Below are 20,895 nucleotides of genomic sequence, written 5' to 3'. Positions count from 1 at the left end.
GGTTCAAATCAGAGCTGCAGCTGCCAGTCTACACCACAGCCACAGCCAAAGGATCCAAGACACATCTGTGACCTACCCCACAGCTGAAGGCAGTGCCAGATCCCTGATCACTGAGCGAGGCCAGAAATCGAACCCACAGAGAATGCATATTTAATAGGCTTATTTTATTTTATTATTTATTTTTATAATGACTCACTTTTTCCATTACAACTGGTTTACAGTATTGTGTCAGTTTTCTACTGTACAGCAAGCTGACCCAGTCACATGTGCATATATACATTTTTTTTCTTCACATTATCATGTTCCACCACAAGTGACTAGACATATTTCCCAGTGCTACACAGCAGGATCTCATTGCTAATCCATTCCAAAAGCAATAGTTTGCATCTATGAACCCTGAATTCCCAGTCCCTCCCACTTCCTCCCCCTCCCCCATGGCAACCACAAGTCTGTTCTCCAGGTCCATGAGTTTCTTTTCTGTGGTAAGATTCATTTGTGCCATATATTAGGTTCCAGATATAGGTGATATCATATGGTATTTGTCTTTCTCTTTCTGACTTACTTCACTTAGTATGAGAGTCTCTAGTTCCATCCATGTTGCTGCAGATGACATTATTGTTCTTTTTTATGGCTGAGTAGTATTCCATTGCGTATATATACCACATCTTCCTAATCCAATCATCTGCCAATGGACATTTGGGTTGGTTGGCTGTTGTGAATAGGGCTGCAATGAACATGTGGGTGTATGTGTCTTTTTCCAGGAAAGTTTTGTCCAGGTATATGCCCAGGAGTGGGATTGCTGGATCCTATGGTAGTTCTATATTTAGTTTTCTGAGGAGCCTCCATACTGTTTTCCATAGTAGTCACACCAATTTACATTCCTACCAACAGTGAAGAGGGTTCCCTTTTCTCCACACCCTCTACAGCTTTTGTTATTTGTGGACTTGTTAAGGAGGTGGTACCTCATTGTCCGTTTGATTTGCATTTCTCTAAATCCCTAAGTCAGTGATGTTGAGCATTGTTTCAAGTGTTTGTTGGCATCTGTATATCTTCCTTGGAAAAATGTCTATTCAGGTCCTTTTCCCATTTTTCCATTGGGTTGTTGGCTTTTTTGCTGTTGAGTTGTATAAGTTGTTTATATATTTTAGAGATTAAGCCCTTGTCAGTTACATCATTTGACACTATTTTCTCCCATTCTATAAGTTGTCTTTTTTTTTTTTTTTTTATGGTTTCCTTTGGTGTGAAAAGCTTGTCAGTTTGATTAGGTCCCATTGGTTTATTTTTGCTTTTATTTCTGTTGCCTTGGGAGACTGACCTGAGAAAACATTTGTAAGGTTGATGTCAGAGAATGTTTTGCCTATATTGTCTTCTAGGAGTTTAATGGTCTTATACCTAAGTCTTTAAGCCATTTTGAGTGAATTTTTGTGTGTGGTGTCAGGGTGTGTTCTAGTTTCATTGATTTACATGCTGCTGTCCAGTTTTCCCAGGAATACTTGCTGAAAAGACTGTCTTTTTCCCATTTTATATTCTTGCCTCCTTTGTCAAAGATTAATTGACCATAGTGTCTGAGTTTATTCCTGTGTTCTCTGTTCTGTTCCATTGGTTCGTATATGTGTTTTGGTACCAGGACCACACAGTCTTGATGACTGTGGCTTTGTAATATTTCTTGAAGTCTGGAAGAGTTATGCCTCCTGCTTGGTTTTTGTTCCTCAGAATTGCTTTGGCAATTCTGGGTCTTTTGTTGTTCCATGTAAATTTTTGGATTGTTTGATCTAGTTCTGTGAAAAACATCATGGGTAATTTGATATAGAGTGCATTGAATCTATAGATTGCTTTGGGTGGTATGGCCATTTTTACAAAATTAATTTTTCCTACCCAGGAGCATGGAATAGCTTTCCATTTCTTTACATCTTCTTTAATTTCCTTGATTAATGTTTTGTAGTTCTCAGCATATAAGCCTTTCACCTCCTTGGTCAGGTGTATTCACAGATATTTGATTTTTTGAGGGGAGTGCAATTTTAAAAGGTATTGTGTTTTGTATTTTTCTAATATTTCATTGTTAGTATACAGAAATGCAACTGATTTCTGAATGTTAATCTTATATCCTGCTACTCAGCTGAATTTGTTGATCAGTTAGAGTAGTTTTGGGGTTGAGTCCTTAGGGTTTCCTATATATAGTATCATGTCGTCTGCATACAGTGACAGCTTTATCTCTTCTCTTCCTCTTTGGATGCCTTTTATTTCTTTCGTTTGTCTGATTGCTGTGGCCAGGACTTCCATACTATGTTGAATAACAGTGGTGAGAGTGGGCATCCTTGTCTTGTTCCAGATTGCAGTGGGAAGGCTTTCAGCTTTTCTCCATTGAGCTTTATATTTGCTGTGGGTTTGTCATAAATGGTTTCAATTATGTTATGTTCCCTCTGTACCCACTTTGGTACGAGTTTTTATCATGAATGGATGTTAGACTTTGTCAGGTGCTTTTTCTGCCGTCTATTGAGATGATCATGTGGTTTTTGACTTTTCTTTTGTTGATGTGGCATATGACATTGATTGATTTGTGTATGTTTCACCATCCTTTTGCACCTGGGATGAATCCCACTTGGTCATGGTGTATGATCTTTTTGATATGTTGTTGGATTTGGTTGGCTAAAATTTCATTGAGAATTTTTGCATCTATATTCATCAAAGTTATTGGCCTATAGTGTTCTTTTTTGGTGGTATCTTTTCCTGGTTTTGGTATTAGGGTGATGGTGACATCATAGAATGTCTTTGGGAGTGTTCCTTCTTCAACCCTTTGGAAAAGTTTAAGGAGGATGGGTATAAGTTCCTCTTTGTATGTTTGGTAGAATTCGCCTGTGAAGCCATCTGGTCCTGGACTTCTATTTGTAGGGAGTCTTTTAATGACATACTCATTTCATTTCTAGTGATCAGTCTGTTGAGTTGATCTACTTCTTCTTGACTCAGTTTTGGCAGGCTGTAAGTCTCTAGAAAGTTGTCCATTTCTTCTAGGTTGTCAAATTTGTTGGCATACAGTTGTTCTTAGTATTCTCTCATGGTTTTTTGTATCTCTACAGTATCCATTGTGATTTCTCCTTTTTCATTTCTTATGTTGTTTATTTGGGTTTTTTCTCTCCTCTTCTTGGTGAGCCTGCCTAGAGGCTTGTCAATCTTGCTTACCTTTTCAAAGAACTAGGTCTTGGTTTTATTGATTTTTTTTTTCTATTGTTTTTTGAATCTCTATTTCATTGATTTCCTCTCTGATCTTTATGATTTCCTTCCTTCTGCTGACTTTAGGTTTTGTTTGTTCTTCTTTTTCTAATTCCTTTAGGTGACAGGTTAAGTTGTCAATTTGAGATTTTTCTTCTTTTTTGAGGAAGGCCTGTCTGGCTATGCCTTTCCCTCTGAGCACCGCTTTTGTGGCATCCTGTAGATTTGGAGCAGTTGTGTCTTGATTATCATTTGCCTTGAGTGTTTTTTAATCGCCTTCCTGATGTCCTCATTGACCCATTGTTTTTTTAGTAGCACGTTGTTTTGTCTCCTCCAGAAGTTCCTGGACCAGGGATCGAACCTGTGCCACAGCAGCCCCCGAGCTGCTGCAGTGACAATGCTACATCCTTAACCCACTGCACCCCAGGGGAACTCCAGTGTCTAGAGACATGTTTGATGGTTAACATAGAGACGGGGTCGCTGCCAGCATCAAATGGGTAGAGACCAGGGTGGGGGTTGCTACCCTCTCTAGGGTTCAGGACGGCCCCCACCACCAAGAACAGTATGGGTCCCAAATGCCAGCAGAGCGGACTCTGAGAGACAGTGCTGGAGGCTGATTGTCCTCTATTTGTGGGGCTTGCCTGATTGCCCCCCAAAATGAGGGAGTCAGTAAGATAGCCGAAAACATAGGACTGTGTTGAATGCCTGACCTGGACCTGGTGAGTGCGAAGAGTCCTGCTCCCCATGCTTGTCCTCTTAGATCCAGCTGGTGTTCTGCCTCTCTCTGGCCCTCAGGGCCTTGTGGGGAGGTGCGTTTTGATAGAGACTTGATCATACGATGCAAGCGTGGCTTGTTGGTGGGATGCTGACTGCGTAGTCTTTTTTTATTTTATGGGAGTCTGGTGGACTTCCAATGTTGGGTTTGTTTCAGGGCTACAGCAGCGTGAATCAGTGATACATCTGTCCGTCCATTTTCAGATTCTTTCACCATATAGGTTATTACAGAACATCGAGTGAACTTCTCTATGGATTATACGAGGTCCTTGTTACTTACCTCTTTTATGTCCAAGAGTGTGTACATGTTATTCTCATCCTCCCAGTTTATACCTTCCCCCAGCACCCTGGTTTCCCCTGATGCAACCCAAAGTTTGATTTTGATATCTGTCAGTTTGTTTCTGTTTTATAAATATGTTTTTGGGTATCACTTTTCAATTAGATTCCGCATGTGAGTGATATCATATCATACTGGGCTTTCTCTGTCTAACTTCACTTAGTATGGTCATCTCTAGGTCCATCCATGTTGCTGCACATGGCATCATTTTTGTTCTTGTTCATAGCTGAGTAGTATTCCATGATATATATAGACCACATCTTTTTTATCCATTCATCTGTCCGTTGATGCCTAGGTTACGTCCATGTTTTGGCAATTGAGAAGAGTGCTGCAATGACCAATGAAAGCCTGTATCTTTTTGAATGAAGAATTTTGTCTGGATACATGCCCCAGGAGTGGGATGGTGAGATCACAGCTTCCTGCTCAGTCTGTAACAACATGTGACCTAGAGATGCTCTCCTCCACTTAGAACGAGAGAAACAGTGGTGTGGGCTCGACGACTTCTACAAATTCACATCATAAGTTCTGGGACAAATCTGCCCCCGGAATTCTACCTTTCTAGAACTCTGCCTTTTGGGGACTGTGCCAGGCCTTGTGTGGATTCACTCTTTTAATCCCCAGAGATTGGGAAACCCCATCAGTCAAGGGAGGCTCAGAACATTTCAACTCCTTGCTCGCTACCTGCTGGTTGCCAAATCTGGGCTGAGGTGGGTGTAGTTTCTCTCTGGACCTGGGAGTCTTTTCAGCAGCTCCGTGTTGAACGCCAGCATTGCATGGCTATGGCGGGGACACTGACTGGGCCCCGTCCTTTGCAAATGGGCTCCTTTCCAGCTCTCCCTGCCCCTGTGAAGAAGGCAGGACACGCCATTGACTTAAAGCCCATGGAGGTGGACTTCTCCAGCCCATACCATTTGGGGCTCCAGTCTGTTTGAATCAGAAGTCGCTGGCATCTCGTGTGACTGTGAGGAAGGCTCGAGAAGGAAGTACCAAGGCCACTTTTAAACCAGAAGGGCTTTCAGGAAAACAGAGAATTCCACACATCACCTCATTGGTGTTCGTGCCTGTCTCTTCATTATTCAGAAATTGGATCACAGTGTGGCGGAAATCCAGAGGTTGTCTGCAGGCGAATTCGGGGATGGAAGCAAACCCAGACATCAGCCACAGTGGGGGACTGGGGTGGGCGATGCCAATTTCCACTCTCAGTGCTACAGTCCAGCCTTTCTGTGCATTGTCTTTCAACTGATTTCCCTTGGCCCAGGATGTCATGGATTACGGGAATTTCCCCCCGAGGTCTCTGAGCTCCCTGATGGATCTGGCTCAGATACGTTTCATTAAAAAACAAATTATCCGTTTGACACCTTCCTCTTAACTATTCGCGGAAATGGAATGCGTGATTATATTCTAGTTCACAGATACTCTGAATAACCCACCGTGTCCTTAGAAACACATTCGTCTCTTCTGGATTGAAGAATGCTGCATTTAAAGGGAGAATCCTCACAACACTTCATGTAATGTTTGCTGTGTCTTAGCTGTCTTTGACACGACTCTCTGTTCTTGTGTGGCTTCGTTAATGTCATGTGAGCCACGCTCAACAGCACTCAAGATTAAAAAAATACAAATCAAAACTATAACAAGGTGCCACCTCACCTGGTCCAAATGGCCATTGGTAAGTCTACAAATAACACATGCTGGAGAAGGTGTGGAAAAAAGGGAACCCTCCTACACGGTTGGTGGTGAAAATGTAAATTGTGCAACAAGTAGGGAAAACAGTATGGAGGTACCTCCAAAAAAGAAAAAAAAAAGAAAAAAAGAAAAGAAAGAACCACCATAGGATCCAGCCATCCCACTCCTGGGCACATATCCAGAGAAAACAATACTTTGAAAAGATGCAGCTACTCCTGTGTTCACTTCAGCATGCTTCATAATTGTCAAGACATGGAAGCAACGTGAGTGTCCATCGGCAGGGGAACAGATAAAGAAGATGTGGTCCCTACATGCAATGGAATATATTCCTCAGTCATAAAAAAAGAACAGACTGTCATTTGCAGCAACATCAAAGCAACTCGAGTTTCTCATGCTGAATGAAGTTAGACAGGGAAAGAGCAAGAACCAGACGCCATATATCACTTATACGGGGAATCTTAACAAAACGATCCGAGTGAACTTACATGCAAAACAGAAAGAGATCCACCGACACAGAAAACAAACTTAGAGGTATCCCAGGGAAGAGGGGTGGCGGGGATAAATGAGGACCTGGAGATTAGCATATAGCCTCTACTCTACATAAAAGAAATAAGCAACAAAGACCTACTGGACAGCTCAGGGAATCTGAAAAAGAATGGGTCTATGTGTATATCACGGAATCCCTTAGCTGTACACCTGAAACAAACACAGCCTTGTGCATCAGCTGTACCTCAATAAAAATGGGAAACATTTCCTATGAGCCATGGTTCATGTATGAGAATCGTCCTCTGAGCCACAAATGGACGAGGTTACCATTTAAAGGTTGCCCCTCCCAGAGTCGACAGGAAGATCATACCCATGTTCCCATAAGCTGTTTCCATAGGCTGAAAGGTTTTCTATGAAAATTGGAATAGTGAATAGCATTGAGAACTATGTCTAGATACTCATGTTGCAACAGAACAAAGGGTGGGGGAAAAACTGTAATTGCAATGTATACATCTAAGGATAACCTGACCCCCTTGCTGTACAGTGGGACAATAAAAAAATAAAAAAAAAAAAGAAAATTGGAATAGTAATAGTAATGTCCACACCTTACTTTTTTCTTTAAGGGCCACACCTGCAGCATATGGAAGTTCCCGGGCTAGGGGTCGAATCGGAGCTGCACCTGCCTACCTGCATCACAGTAACGTAGGATCCAAGCCATGTCTGCGACCCACACTGCACTCAACTCACGGTAATTCCAGATCCTGAACTCACTGAGTTGGACCAGGGATCGAACCCGCATCCTCATGGATGCTTGTTGGGTTTGTTACCGCTGAGCCACAATGGGAACTCCCTGACTCCACTTTTTAGAAGGGAACTGAGATGCTGGGTGATGATGTCTGGAGCCTCCAGACAGGTACCTATCAGAAGCCCAGCAGGAAAGAGGAGGCAGTCTCCCCCTTTCTGTTTTGTGATGTTCCCTTTGTGTCCACCGATCAGTACCCACGTCTCCTGAAGCCAGCCTGGCTTGGGTGCACACTTCCCTTCTGGGGAAGCTCTCAGAGCTTCACTCGTAGCATCTTGGGGGAAAGTGACCGTTGTCTTAAACGTTTGGGGAACGGTGTTAAGGGATGGCTGTCCATTGATGGGCTGGGCTGACCCATGATTGCAAAATGAGGAGATGGCGGCGTAGCGCCCTGTGCCGTATGTACGACCTGTGGGATGTGCTTGTTCCTTCCACAAAGACCTGCATGTTTCCCAAATGTTGATTTATCTCAGGTGAGGGGGCTCCTTGCCAACCTTAACTGCTGGTCTGGCTCAAATCTGCTGCATGGATGAACAGCTGTACGTGCATCAGCAAATAAGAATTTTCTAGGTGTGGCGTTCACACTGTGACTCAGTGGTAACACACCTGACTAGTCTCCATGAGGATGCAGGTTCGATCCCTGGCCCTACTCAGTGGGTTCAGGATCCGGTGTTGCCATCAGTTATGGTGGAGGTGGCAGATGCGGCTCGGATCTGGCATTGCAGCTGGCAGCTGCAGCTCTGATGTGTCCCCTAGCCTGGGGACGTTCATATGCTGCAGGTGCCGCCCTAAAAAACAAAACAAAGACTTTCCTAGGCTGCCGTCGAGGGTTCTATGGATGTCACAGCCAGAGACCGTGTGTGTTTCGTGGGCGGGAGGGTCATTATCTCGCCTCATTGTCTTTGTCTGCTTCTTTCTCCCTCCAGGCTGACCGCTCTGCCTGGGACTTCTCCTAAGGAAGCATCACCCTCAGGAGGTGCTGGCTAATCACCGTGTCCTCAGAATCGCCCGCGTGCTGGAATTCAGGCCCCGGATTGTAGGACAGCCGCCGCCGTTGGGCTCTGTCTATGACCCCTCTGAGAGGCTTGCTGGCGAGCCCACGGCCTCTCTTGGGTCCAGCTGCCCGGATCACGCCCCCTCTCCGCCGGCCAGCTTCCCCACTCAGTGTGCTTAGCGTCCCTGCGGATGCCGCGCTGAACAATGTCAAGACCCCAGGGACTGGTATGGCTTCCGCTGGTCTTCACTCCCGTCTGTGTCATGCTCCACGCCAAGGTCCTGCTGTGCATCACCGCCCTGGCCATCAAGTTCACGCTCATAGACAGCCAGGCCCAGTACCCCGTGGTCAACACCAACTATGGCAAAATCCGGGGCTTGAGAACACCCTTGCCCAATGAGATTTTGGGGCCCGTCGAGCAGTACCTGGGTGTCCCTTATGCCTCGCCTCCGACCGGAGAGAGGCGCTTCCAGCCCCCGGAGCCCCCGTCCTCGTGGACGGGGATTCGGAACGCCACCCAGTTTGCGGCCGTGTGCCCGCAGCACCTGGACGAACGGTCTCTCCTGCACGACATGCTGCCCATCTGGTTCACCGCCAACTTGGACACGCTAATGACCTACGTCCAAGATCAGAACGAAGATTGCCTTTACTTAAACATCTACGTGCCCACGGAGGACGGTAAGTCCTTGATTGGAGCAGAACACAGGCGCGCCCTCAGCCTCAGATGGGCCAGGAGGGTTTTAGAAGGTCCCGTGCTTGGTATTGTCCATGCGCCATGTATCTTTCTCCCCATGTTCCCAGTGCCATTACTGTAGGCACGTCTTCTTCCCACTTCTGTGCACAGAGCATCCGGTCACTGGGCGGGATGCTTCTGAACCACTGCCTTCTTGCCCTGTGTGGCCTTTGGAGCGTCGGTGTGGGGTTTCTTTGCAGAGGACAACCTGTGTGAGCAGAGGGTGTCCTAAGTTTTACCTGAATCAGCTAATAAAGGAAGGCATCTAGAGGAAATAGTAGGATTAAGACTTTCAGCAGACTGAACACTTTGATAAGCGATGGTTTCCTTTTGCTTAAATGGCTTAAGATATTTGTACTTTTTGTTTTGTTTTGTTTTGAGTTTTAAAAGGAACCGCTGATTGTTCTGAAAAGAGCAGCAGGGAAGAGTTCCTGAAGCGATGGGAGCTGATGGTTTCGCATCCCTGTTGTTGATACCCATTTGAATTCTTTCCTTCCCCTCTTGACTGCCAGCCAGGGGCTCACAGGCTAGTTATGGCAGAAAATAATGCGTTTGCTTCAACAAAATGCCCCCTTTTTGGGATACCACCAGTGACCGTGACCAGCCATAAAAAATGCTCCACTTCCGTATTTGCGCTTGATCCGATGCGAGGAGACCTTGGCTGTCTCCTTGTTCCTGTCGATGTGAGATGGACATGTTTTTCCAAAGGCCAGGCAGATGCATGCAAGGCTGCAGGAACAGCCCGTTTCTCATGGGTCGTGGGCACATGCTCTTCTTAGACAAGGAGAAGGAAAAGCAGAGAAGGGGATTTTCCTGGAACTTAAAAGAAGTAAATTGAGAAAACCACAGACTTCACCATGTGCAATAGAAATTGGGGTGCCTCCTTGTCCTTGGTGACTTGTATGGAGACGTCTTTTCTCCCTTTAATCCTGGGGAACTCTTTTTTTTTGTTTGTTTTTTCAATGAGATGTGGCTGAAAGATCTGCCATTCGCAATTGCAGGATTCAGTGTTCTCCACCCTTGTACGGCATCTGTCTGTCATGATGCGCTTTCTCCCTGTGGCTGCAGAAAGGGGGTGTCAGCCCTTTGCATGAGAAACCAGGTCTGGGGTGTCATCCATGAAAGAAATGAACTTCAGGATATCAGCCACGGGTGTCTGGCCCTTGTTGCTATGGCAACAGATCACACGGTTCCCTTACAGGGTCTAGGTCAGCGTGGGATGGCACAGACTTAAACTGATGCTGGACCCCTCACGTCCATGCCCTGGGCTAGGCTGCCCTCGCACTTGGCGGCCCCCCAGGAGCCGCGGGGCGCCTCTGTAAGGTGATGGATGGCCCCATCCCAAACCATTTAGCCTTCTCATTTCATAAGCCAGCTGGGTCACCATCTTTCTCATAAGGCACTATTCAAAGAAAGGAATACAAAGACAGAAGTGGGGGGGGGACCCCAAAACAGGTGTAGAAAATTAACATTGCTTGCATGGTTTCCTTGATAGGGGCTGGGTAACTTGAATAGAGTTAACCTCGGGAACAAAGAATGCACTTCAGATTGGATGCCACCAAAGGAGAGGTGCATGCCCCCCTCCACCCGCCTCCAGTTAGACCACCCCTGAAAACAAATCAACAGCTTCCTGGGTGACAGACGCATCCTTGGGCCATCGTGTGGATTGAAAGGACAATCACTGAATAGGAATTTGGGGCTATGGAAATGTGAAAAATGCTGCCTCATAGAAAAGCAATCTAAATTTGAGGAGAAATGAAGTGCTCCCTGCTTAGGTCTCTGGGGGGTTTGGAGGGCGTGTTTGCCTGCGATGTGTCACGCCGCCGTCTTGATGGGACAATCAAATCTAATGGGGGCCGAATAGGTAAAAATCAATCCTCCTATAATTTATACAGAATGGAATTTTGCTGGTGAGTGAAGCTGTGTGTTGACAGGAACAAGACTTCAAAGCCAGTCGGGTCAGGAGTTTGACAAAAAAATAATTTGCATCAATTTGAGAATCAATACGGAGGTGTAGATATTTATTCATCAGTTATTATGAAGTGAGTAAACTCTGCTTCCGTAATAACCCATTGAAAGGATGGTATGCTGATTCCTTCAAAAACCTTCCTTTTTTTTTATTACTACTTTTTATTGAAGTAGAGTTGATTTATAGTATTGGGTTCATTTCAGGTCTACAGCAAAGTGTTTCAATTATATACATATTTTTTTTCAGATTCTTTTTCATTGTAAGTTATTAATAGGGAATACAGTTCCCTGTGCTATACAGTAGGACCTTATTGTTTAGTTTTGTGTAGTCATGGATATCTGTGAATCCCAAACTCCTCATTTACCCCTCCCCCAGCCCTTTCCCTTTGGTAACTATTTTTCTGGTTAACTTGTGTACTGTGTTTGTGGGTCTGTTGGTGTTTTGTCAGTCCGTTCATTTGTGTCATATTTTAGATTCCACACATAAGCAGCGTCATAGAGTATTTATCTGTCTCTGACTGACGTCTCTCAGTCCATCCATGTTGCTGCCCATGGCATGATTTCATTCCTTTTCATGACTGAGTAGTATTCCACTGTATATATGAACCACATCTGCTTTATCCACTCCTCTGTTGGGGGACACATAGGTTGCTTCCATGACTTGGCTGTCATGACTAGTGCTGCTCTGAACATGGGGGTGCATGGATCAAAGACCTTCTGTGAGGGCCTGTATGAACTCATAGCACTGTGTTTCATGAACAGTGTGTATAGCTCTATTGAATATTTGGAATTCAGAATTCCATGTTTCTACTTCTTTTTTTTTTTTTTGATTCATTCTTGGGCATTGATCAGATGGTGTGGGTGACGAGCAGACGAAACGTCCCTACCGACGACAGTTCCGAGTTCCTATTGCATGCCACTCAGGCGTCACTTGTTGGCATGGCAACGGAGACAAGCATTCTTGAGAGACAGATGATTGTCGCAGGCAGAAAAATGTCTGGCCCTGGCGTTCCTGTCGTGGCTCAGCAGAAACGAATCTGACTAGTATCCATGAGGATACAGGTTCAATCCCTGGCCTTGCTCAGAGGGTCGGGGATCCGGTGTGGCCGTGAGCTGTGGGTGCAGGTCTCAGAGGTGACTCAGATATCATGTGGCTGTGGTGTAGGCTGGCCACTGCGGCTCTGATTTGACCTCTAGCCTGGGAACTTCTGTATGCCACAGGTGCAGCCCAGAAAACCAAAAAAAATACCAAAAGAAAGAAAAACAAAAAAATAAAAATAAAAAGGGAATAATGTCTGCCGAAAAGAAGAGCAAGTCCTAAACCTGGGAAGGTGTGAATATATGTTACTTTACAAGGCCAAGGGGGTTAAGGTAGCAGATGGGATGCTATTTGCTTGTGTATTGACAAGAAGATGGGGGAAATATCTTCTGGTTTATGGGGGTGGGTCCTTATTTAATAACAAAGGTCCTTAGTTGTGAATGAAGGAGGCAGAGAGGCGATGAGAGCCAAGAGGGAAAGAGCAGAAGAAAAGGCACACTGGGCATGGCTGCCTATGAGGACAAGGAGGAGCCTGGAGTCTAGGGGTCTAGGCATCTGGCCGCTGCTTGAAGCCAGAGAAGATAAGAAGTGGGTTCTCTCCTGGAGCCCCCCGAAAGCAGCACAGCCCTACTGACATCTGAGTTGTCGTACCCAGTGGTGCTCTGACCTTCCAAATGCCAAGGGCATAAGTCCCTGCCCTTTGAAACCACAGCATTGGTGGCAGTATATAACGGCAGCTTGAGAAAACACAGAGCTTTGCTAGCCTTGGATAGAATTTGAAATGCATAGCAAAACATCTATATACCTTCACAGAAGACAATATACATAACACTAAAGAGTTGTTCATAGCTATTTTTATTTATTTTTTAATTTTTTTCTTAAGGCTGCACCCACGGCATTTGGAAGTTCCCAGGCTAAGGGTTGAACCACCTGAAGGGCTGTGACCTGCCACAGCCACAGCAACGCAGGATCCGAGCCACATCTGCAACCTCTGTCACAGCCCCTGGCAGCACCGGATCCTTCACCCATGGAGCGAGGCCAGGGATCGAACCTGCGTCCTCACGGATACTAGTCAGATTTATTTCTGCGGTGCCACGATGGGAACTCCACCAAAGAGTTGTTTAGAACGTTCTGAACTCCTACCCATTGTAATGCACCTGATGCTCTTTTTACCTCCCGAGGAGCTGGTGTACACGCATCCACACTCATTCGTTTTAATGCCAAGGAGTGAACATGTGGTGCTTTGCCTTATACGTATCAAGGAGACAAAACTGGTTCCCAGTGGCGAGTGGACATCTTGCAAGGTTTCCGATTTAACCTGTAGACAGTAGATTCCCAACTTTGGATTCGTTGTGTCAATACAATATTCTGGCGAATGCTACTCAATTCTCCATTCAAAAGATACACTGATTTTATGCAGGAATGTGATGAAGGGACATAGACAGTTTCCCAGGAATCTGGAACAGAAGTCCAAGGGAGGTGTCATGAAATAGCATACAGCCAAACCTCCACGTGGTCCTCTTTTCTCATCTGTCCCCCCAAAATGTCACCATGGCAGCCATCCCTCTAAAAGTCTCTTTTTTTGTGGTTGAGCACAATCTTTCGGGCTCCCTGTTCGCTCTGGACCTCAAGAGTCTGATCTGTTCTAGGGAAAGGGATGTTGTGCCCATTCGAAAAATCATGTCTTGATGGATTTATTTGAGAGAAGGGCGGTTCTTTCGTCCTCCCCCAGCCCCGGTTTCATTGAGATGGAGTTGATACCCATCGCTGTGTAAGCTGAAGGCGCACAGCCTGATGGCTTGACTTAGGTTGGGAAATGAGCATTATAGTGAGTGCCGCTAACATACACGTTCTCGTGTGGGTATAAGAAAAAGGAGGAGAGGGTTCCTGTCGGGGCTCAACTGGGAATCCCTGAGGACGCAGGTTGGATCCCTGAGCCCAGTCAGGGGGTTCAGGATCTTGCGTGGCTGTGAGCTCTGCTGCTGTTTGCAGATGCAGCTCAGATCTGGCGTTGCTCTGGTTGTGGCGTAGGCTGGGGGCTACAGCTCTTATGTGACCCCTGGCCTGGGAACTTCCTTATGCCATGGGTATGGCCCTGGGGAAAAAAAAAAAAAAGACAAAAAGAAAAAGAAGGAAATGTTTTTTCCTTGTGATGAGAACTCTTAAGAATTATTCATGACATCTTTCCTGCATCTCTTAGAGCCAAGATACCTACAGTCATCAATACTGCATGTGACACCCCTAATACTTAGATCTTAGATCTGGACGTTTGTACCTTTTGATCAGCTTCTCTAGTTCTCCATCTCCCCACCCTCATCCTGGCTGCGAAGAATCTGATCTCTCGTTCTATGACTTGGGTGGTTTTTTGCTTCTCTTTGGTTGAGATTCCACGTCTCAGTGGATACGGTATTCACCTTGTTCTGATTTCTCAAGGTCTGTCCACATGGTCCAAGATAGTACGAATTTCCTTTTTCATGGCTGGCTAATACTCCTTTCTGTATCTACACCACACCTTCTTTATCCACTCATGTCTCAGTGGACACTGGGGTTGCATCCATGTCTTGATTATTGTGGATAACGCTGCTCCGAACATGGGGGTGAAAATATCTTTTCTGTACCCTATTTTATTTTATAATTTTAAATGTAATTTAGTTTTCCTATTTGGTTAATTTAATCTTTTTAGGGCTGCACCTGTGGCATATGGAAGTTTCCATGCTAGGGGTCGAATCGGAGCTGTAGCAACCAGCCTACGCCACAGCCAGATCCAAGCCACATCTGCAACCTACACCACAGCTCACAACAATGCCAGATCCTTAACCGGCTGAGCGAGGCCAGGCATTGAACCTGTGTCCTCAAGGATACTAGCTGGGTTCATTACTGCTGAGCCATGACAGGAACACCTCTGTATCCTTTTTAATGAACACTGCGTTCACTCCTTCAGCTTGGCTTGGAGGATCAGTCAAGAACTTGCTGCCAGGATGCAAATGCCAGCTTGCCCCCTTTTCAGTTGAGTGATTATATGGGCTGGCTGAGTAACCTGGCTGGTACATGGCTCAGTTTCCTCATGTGTGGTAGAATGTCCTAAAACATCAAAGATATGGACCCACTTGAGGTCTTGGTAATGTGATGCTAGTGGGGTATAATTCGTAGTGGAATAGAGAACCAGGACTTTTCAGCTACATTGCATATGCATATTGGTATTTTATATATATATGTATTCTATATGTGACATATAAATATATAATCCCATGCTTAATCAATGTGCATCTTCTGTAATGTGAGTTTGTACTGCCATTCTGCTGGGGGTCAGCTTAAGAAGTGGGAGCAGACGACATCCTTTCTGGCATGGCTCTAACAGAAGGAAATTTGGAGGAATGGCCTTGAGGATTTGGCTGCACCTGTGGCATATGGAAGTTGCCGGGCTGGGGATCGAACCTGCACATCGGCAGTGACCCGAGCTGCCATAGAGGCAACGCTGGATCCTTAAGTTCCTGCGCCAGAGTGGGAACTCCTGGAATGACATTTTTTAAAAAAAGAGGAGCATATTATCTTGTTCTGTTTTATTCCCCAGCTTTGTCTTTTTCCAGCCTGAGTTGTCAAAGGGATTTTGAGCCTCCTCTGTGACTTACAGAAATTTAATCATCCAGGAAGCATTAAAATTCATTTCTTGGAAGGGACCTCCGAACATTCAAAGACAGTAGAACTACTCTTTTTTTTTTTTAATGTGAGATCAAGGGGAAATTAATTTTCTTTCTCTGCTTCGTCAAATCACAAATAGTTCCGTCGCATGCAGAGAGGGGCAAAATCTAGGTGAAAAACTAAAAGTGGACTCCGTTACCACCATGAGCCAGATGTTTTCCCAACAACATCAACATGTGACTTGGTAAAAAAAATCATTACAGGATCCCCATTTTGGTCTGTCCCTGGGGTGTTTGATGTGGTGTAGACACAGCTTGTAGATGGAGCTCGTTGCTGGACAGTGATTAAATGCATATCTCCCCGACAAGGATTAATTTAAAATGATTTAGTATTTGGTGAAGACAGTTAAACTGGTGTGGAGTTCTGACCCCGTGTTGTCTCTCCCAGCTCAAAAGATGCACCCATAGAAAAATAATCCGGGGGAGAGTATAGAATTCCATATGTTGAGACGAATTCGGTGTGACGAGGTATAATACTTACACCTGCTTGAAAAACGTAGAAAAACCCTCTGTAAAGCAGAGCATTTTGCTTTACATGCCTCATTTCCCAGAACATGAATTTTAACTCCATTCCATTTGCAAATTGATAGCTGTTTTTTACAAGGAGAATGAGTTGGCATGGCTTTGGGTATATTAAAATGCAACTTTGCTGTCCTTGAGTATGATAAGCCATGTTACGAAATAACTGTTGGAGACAGAAACTTGAGGTGTAATTAGTCTGTTAGAATATGTGTTTGTGCCCCCAGATTTCCCCATTGTTTACTTGTGCAGAATCTTGCCCCCCCAGGACGTGTGATAACTTCATTTGTTGCCACAGACTCTGCCGGTTTGGGCACAGTTGTTTATTTTATACCTACTTTTGGCCAAACCTTCAACCCCTTTCAGTATTTAGTGGCCTCAGGTATGAATAATAATAGCGCTACCTGAATATATATATATATATAATATATATATGTATATATTTTTAGCATTATAGTGATTTTGGAGTAAGCTACTGTATAAGAAATAATCATAGGAGCTCCTGTTGTGGCTTAAAGGGTTAAGAACCCAACACAGTGTCCGTGAGGATGTGGGTTCGATCCCTGGCCTCGCTTCAGGGGTTAAGGATCCAGCATTGCCATGAGCTGCGGTGTGGGTCCCAGATGAGGCTCCCGTCTGGTGTTGCCATGACTGTGGTGTAGGCTTCAGCTCCAATTTGACTCCGAGCTCGGGAACGTCCATACGCAGGTGCAGCCAGAACCTGAAAATTAAAAAATAAAGAATGATAAAATAGAAACGATTGGTGTATCTTATCATTTTAACTGTATGGTAATTCGCCGTTTCTCTCCTGATAGGGTCTGTCATTGGATGAGATGAAGTTCCTTGAGTGCTGTGACTGGGACTTGGGCTCTGTCTTGAGTTTGGTTGGTTGTCCTAAACCAGGACATTGCCATAATATAATAGTTCCATGTTTTCTGCTCTGTGGGGATAAGTCCTTATTCTGGGCATGGTAACACCCAGTCTGCGGTGCGAGCAAGCAGAAGCTGAGACTTCATTAGCTTCAGATGTAAGGACCATGAAGCGTCCAGGAGGTGCAGAACAGCAGCCCCGTATAAATAAATCAAACCTGCACCTCACTGGCGAGCTTACAGGCAACGGAAGCAGAAGGAGTCTGTAAAAGAGTCATCTTTTCGTGTCCGAACCACTGGCTAAGATGAAATGAAGATGAGGCGAGGGAGTCGTTATCGTATGCATGCAATCACATCTTCCAGATTTAGGCTTAGAGACGCACGTGTCCCCACACTGGAAGCAGATCAGAAGAAAATGAAAAAGAAGACTTCCTGTTAGAGGTCACAGGTCTGATGTATTTTGGGTGGCGAAAGTGGGCTTTGGTGTCTTGTGTGTGGTGTGTGGGTAGGATGTTAGAGGAAAACCCCTGAGGAAAAAAAAAATCCATAATTCCCTTACGATCCAGGGTGTTGGATCATTTTCCTTCTTCCTGAAAAGCCAAATGGCACATGAAAATGTCTCTCCTGTGCTGTGTGCTCTGAATTCCCCAGCAGTCTGCAGTTTCCCTTAATCAAGACCTGGTCTTGTCTCCTGTGAATGTGATTGTGTGTACGATAGTCAAGTTTGCCCCAGGGATGGTGCGTGTTCCCATCAGAAAAGAAAAAACACTTTCACAATAGCCAAGACATGGAAACAACCCAAATGTCCATTGGCAGATGTTTGGATTAAGAAGATGTGGTATAGATACACAAAGGAGTACTACTCAGCCATCAAAAAGAACAAAATCAGCAACGTGGATAGAACTAGAGACTCTCATCCTGAGTGAAGTAAGTCAGAAAGAGAAAGACAAATACCACATGATATCACTTATATTTGGTATCCAATATACGGCACAAAGGAACCTTTCCACAGAAAAGAAAATCATGGACTTGGAGAACAGACTTGTGGTGGCCCAGGGGGAGGGGAAGGGAGTGGGATGGACTGGGAATTTGGGGTTCATAGGTACAAACTATTGCCTTTGGAATGGATGAGCAATGCGACCCTGCTGTGTAGCACTGGGAACTATGTCTAGTAACTCATGATGGAGCATGATAATGTGAGAAAGAAGAATGTATGCATGTATGTGTAATTGGGTCACCATGCTGTACAGTAGAAAAAAAATAATGTATTGGGGAAATAGATAAATAAGTAAAAAAAAAAAAAAAGTATACCCTGAAAGATCGACGTATACCCTGAAAAGATCGATGGGTCTCAAGCAAAGAAGCTTTTATCCTCGCTTTCGACAAGATAGGAACACTGCAGGTTCCAAAAACACTCCTCTGCTTTTTGCAGAAAATGGATGTTTTGAGCTGGGTTCTGCTCCCTCTGTGGTATGACATGACAGAACCTATCATTCCGTCGAAAAGTGAACATCCAGGATTCACCGACCATCCCATCTTTGCTGCTGTATATATATTTCTAGAATTTATTTATTTTTATTTTTTTTGCCTCTTGGGTCCGCCCCTGTGGCACATGGAAGTTCCCAGGTTGAATCAGAGCTGCAGCTGCCAGGCTATGCCACAGCCACAGCAGCATGTGATCCGAGCCACATCTGCCGCCTACGCCACAGCTCACGGCGATGCTGGAGCCGTAACCCACTGGGTGAGGCCAGGGATCAAACCTGCATCCTCATGGATCCTAGTTGGGTTGGGTACCACTGAGCCACAACAGGAACTCCTTTTCTGCTGTATATCGACGGGCGTTCTAATGCAAGCCAGATAATCTATTGATCTCTGGATCCCAGCTCTGACTCTTGGTGTCTTTTCTTCTCTCCTTACTCTCTTAAGATCCTTCTTCGGTGATTTGTTTAAATAATGATGGATACATCACGATTTGCACTTGGCGAGCGCAAGGCTCTGGGGGTGTCCAAGGGCTGATGTGTAGGACTGTGGGTTTTTTGATGGGAAAGTTAATGAGCTCCAACAGAAGCAAAAGTTCCAGAAAGGGGCCAGTAGGCAGAATGAATTGAAGTAGGCCGTGCTTTGGAGGTTTCAGGAAAAGAATTTGAAAAATGGAGTTCCTGTCGTGGCTCAGTGGTTAACGAATCTGACTAGGAACCATGAGGTTGTGGGTTCGATCCCTGGCCTTGCTCGGTAGGTTAAGGATCTGGCATTGCTGTGAGCTGTGGTGTAGGTCGCAGACAGGGCTCGGATCTGGTGTTGCTGTGGCTCTGGCATAGGCCGGTGGCTACAGCTCCGATTGGACCCCTAGCCTGGGAACCCCCATATGCAACGGGTGGAGCCCAAGAAATGGCAAAAAGACAAAAAAGAATTTGAAAACTGACATTTTTCCCATCAAGGATCCATGATGGAAAGGTGTTCACCAGTCTGGAGATGAATATGCCAGGCAAATACTCCTGTGTTGTGTGAGGAAGAGGTGCTTTCCGGAGTTCCCGTGGTGGCTCCGCAGCAACGAACCCAACGAGTGTTGATGAGGATGCAGGTTCGATCCTGGCCTCGCTCAGTGGGTGAAGGCTCTGGTGCTGCCCAGATCTGTGGCCCTGTTTTCTCCTTGCAGACTTGAAAACCACTTCCTATCCTTTCGCAGGGGAGGGCACAGTGTTTAGGGCATGACGCTGCTTGGCTTCCTTTGCTGGACAAAGCAAGAAAGCTGTTTTCTTCTCTGCCCAAAACTGTTTCCATGTTTCTCTTTAGCACCAGTGGACAGAGGCCGCATTTCAGCAGCAAAAGCATAGATTAAATCATTGCTAATGACATCGAGGTGAATTCCAGGCTCCAATCAAAACTGAAAAATGGGGAGTACCCATCATGGCTCGGGGTGACGAACCCTGGCTGATATCCATGAGGACACATGTTCTTTCCCAGTGGGTTAAGGATCCTGTGTTGCCGTGAGCTGTGGTGTAGGTTGGAGATGTGGCTCGGATCTGGTGTGGCTGTGGCTGTGGGCAGCTACTGCTCTGATTCACCTCCTAGCCAGGGAACCTCCATAGGCTGCAAGTGCAGCGTAAAAAAAAAAAAAAAAGAAGAAGGGCTTTCTGAGTTTCCTAAAACTAAGCTTGTTTGTTGCTTCTCATGATGGACCAAGACATAAAAAGTGCAAAATGGGGAAGGAGGGAGAGATAAAACCATGACAGAACGATAGGAAGGTGCTTTGATGGTATCATTTAACATGCAAAGTACTCACTTGGGTATCCTTTGCATTGTTATATTTTTGACACTGGAGGATGCATAAATGGAATTCCATCCAAAGGGATACCCATGCACATTTTGCTTCTCACCAGACTAGGCAGTAAGGTTCAAGCAAAGAACAAGAGGTCCCATTCTGACCCAATTCATGTGTCCTTAGTGCCCCAAATTTAAAAAATTCATGAAAGGCTTTCCTGCTGCCCTCCCAATTTGTATCTGGTGAGATTCTTTTATGACTATATTCTCTAATGTATCACATCCGGGTAACTACTCTGAGATCAAGTTATGCCGATGGTGTATGTTTTTAAAAAAACAGATTAAAAAAAGAGTAGCAAACCTTGGAGAAAACTCTGTTCATTAAGAAAATTAAACTGGTAAAAATATATATGCTTAGGAGCTCCTGCGGTGGTATAGCAGGAACTGTGGCACCTCTGCCAGGCCAGGATCTCCAGCCTGGAACAGTGGGTTTAAGGAACTGGTGTTCCCGCAGCTGCAGCGTAG

At 45.2% G+C, this 20,895-nt stretch overlaps 1 protein-coding gene across 18 annotated transcripts in view; it reads left to right on the top strand.

Moving 5' to 3' along the window:
* LOC100624109 (neuroligin-4, X-linked) overlaps window positions 1–20,895 on the top strand; it is a 401,261-nt gene that overhangs the window by 80,152 nt on the left and 300,214 nt on the right. For all 18 annotated transcript variants that reach the window (XM_085008984.1, XM_085008976.1, XM_085008985.1 and 15 more), the window contains one exon: window positions 8,216–8,961. In XM_085008984.1, coding sequence (XP_084865110.1) covers window positions 8,490–8,961 — 472 coding nt within the window. In that variant the 5' untranslated portion in view covers window positions 8,216–8,489. The remainder of the gene's footprint in view (window positions 1–8,215; window positions 8,962–20,895) is intronic.

This window comes from Sus scrofa, chromosome Y, assembly GCF_054392235.1.
Source record: "Sus scrofa isolate SSC_HxYL_T2T_F1_AM1 chromosome Y, Sscrofa_HxYL_maternal_Yorkshire_Landrace_v2.0, whole genome shotgun sequence".
In the NCBI taxonomy this organism is placed as follows: domain Eukaryota; kingdom Metazoa; phylum Chordata; class Mammalia; order Artiodactyla; family Suidae; genus Sus; species Sus scrofa.
This window is presented reverse-complemented; position numbering and strand designations above follow the sequence as displayed.